Below are 709 nucleotides of genomic sequence, written 5' to 3' on the forward strand. Positions count from 1 at the left end.
AGGGAGGAGGCTGGGCGGGGCACCACGCCAGCCCCTGAGCCCCGCAGGCTGCAGCGGAAGAGCCGCACTGTCCTTGGGGACCGGCTGGGCAGCAGCAGTGGGGATGGCCAGGGGGTCCCAGCAGAGAGGGGAGCAGTGCCCACCAAACGCCCAGCGCTGGAGGCACGACCCCAGGATGACGTGCCCAAGAGACCCTGTCCTGGCACCCCGGGTGGAGGCGACAGGAGCCATGTACGTGCCCTGGGGACAGGGACAGGGATGGAGATGGGGATGCAGTTGTGGAGCTCACAGCCTGTCTTCTCTCTGGCAGGTGGAGGGCACGGTCCCTGGCGGGGGCTGGCAGGGGCTAGGGACAGAGGTACCTTTCCGTGGCACAGGGCCAAAGGCAGTGCCAGGAGCTGCAGGACAAGCTCGCCGCCTCAGAGGCCACGGTGCGGGCACAAGCTGAGCAGCTGGAGAAGTACCACATCCTGCTCCGTGAGTTAAAACCCTGGGGGGGTCTGTACCGAGCCTGGCATGCCCAGTGCACCATGCTGTACATGGGGTAGGGGTGGTGAATCCTGCTCAGAGGGAGAACCTGAGCTGATGGGGCTGCCAGCAGGTGAACCCCACGCCCAGCAGCTCAGCAAGCAAGTGCAGGTGGACTTCCAGGACCTGGGCTACGAGACATGCGGGCGCAGTGAGACCGAGGCTGACCGGGATGAGACCA

At 66.1% G+C, this 709-nt stretch overlaps 1 protein-coding gene across 1 annotated transcript in view; it reads left to right on the forward strand.

The window, feature by feature from the left end:
- Positions 1-705, forward strand: part of LOC104526943 (myomegalin) — a gene marked incomplete at its 3' end in the record, with an annotated part of 20,252 nt that extends 19,547 nt beyond the window's left edge. The window contains 4 exon segments of the mRNA XM_010170534.2: positions 3-231; positions 311-357; positions 359-477; positions 602-705. Coding sequence (XP_010168836.2) covers positions 3-231; positions 311-357; positions 359-477; positions 602-705 — 499 coding nt within the window.
- Positions 706-709: the final 4 nt, after the last annotated feature.

Source organism: Antrostomus carolinensis, unplaced genomic scaffold, assembly GCF_000700745.2.
Source record: "Antrostomus carolinensis isolate BGI_N321 unplaced genomic scaffold, ASM70074v2 scaffold40416, whole genome shotgun sequence".
Classification (NCBI taxonomy): domain Eukaryota; kingdom Metazoa; phylum Chordata; class Aves; order Caprimulgiformes; family Caprimulgidae; genus Antrostomus; species Antrostomus carolinensis.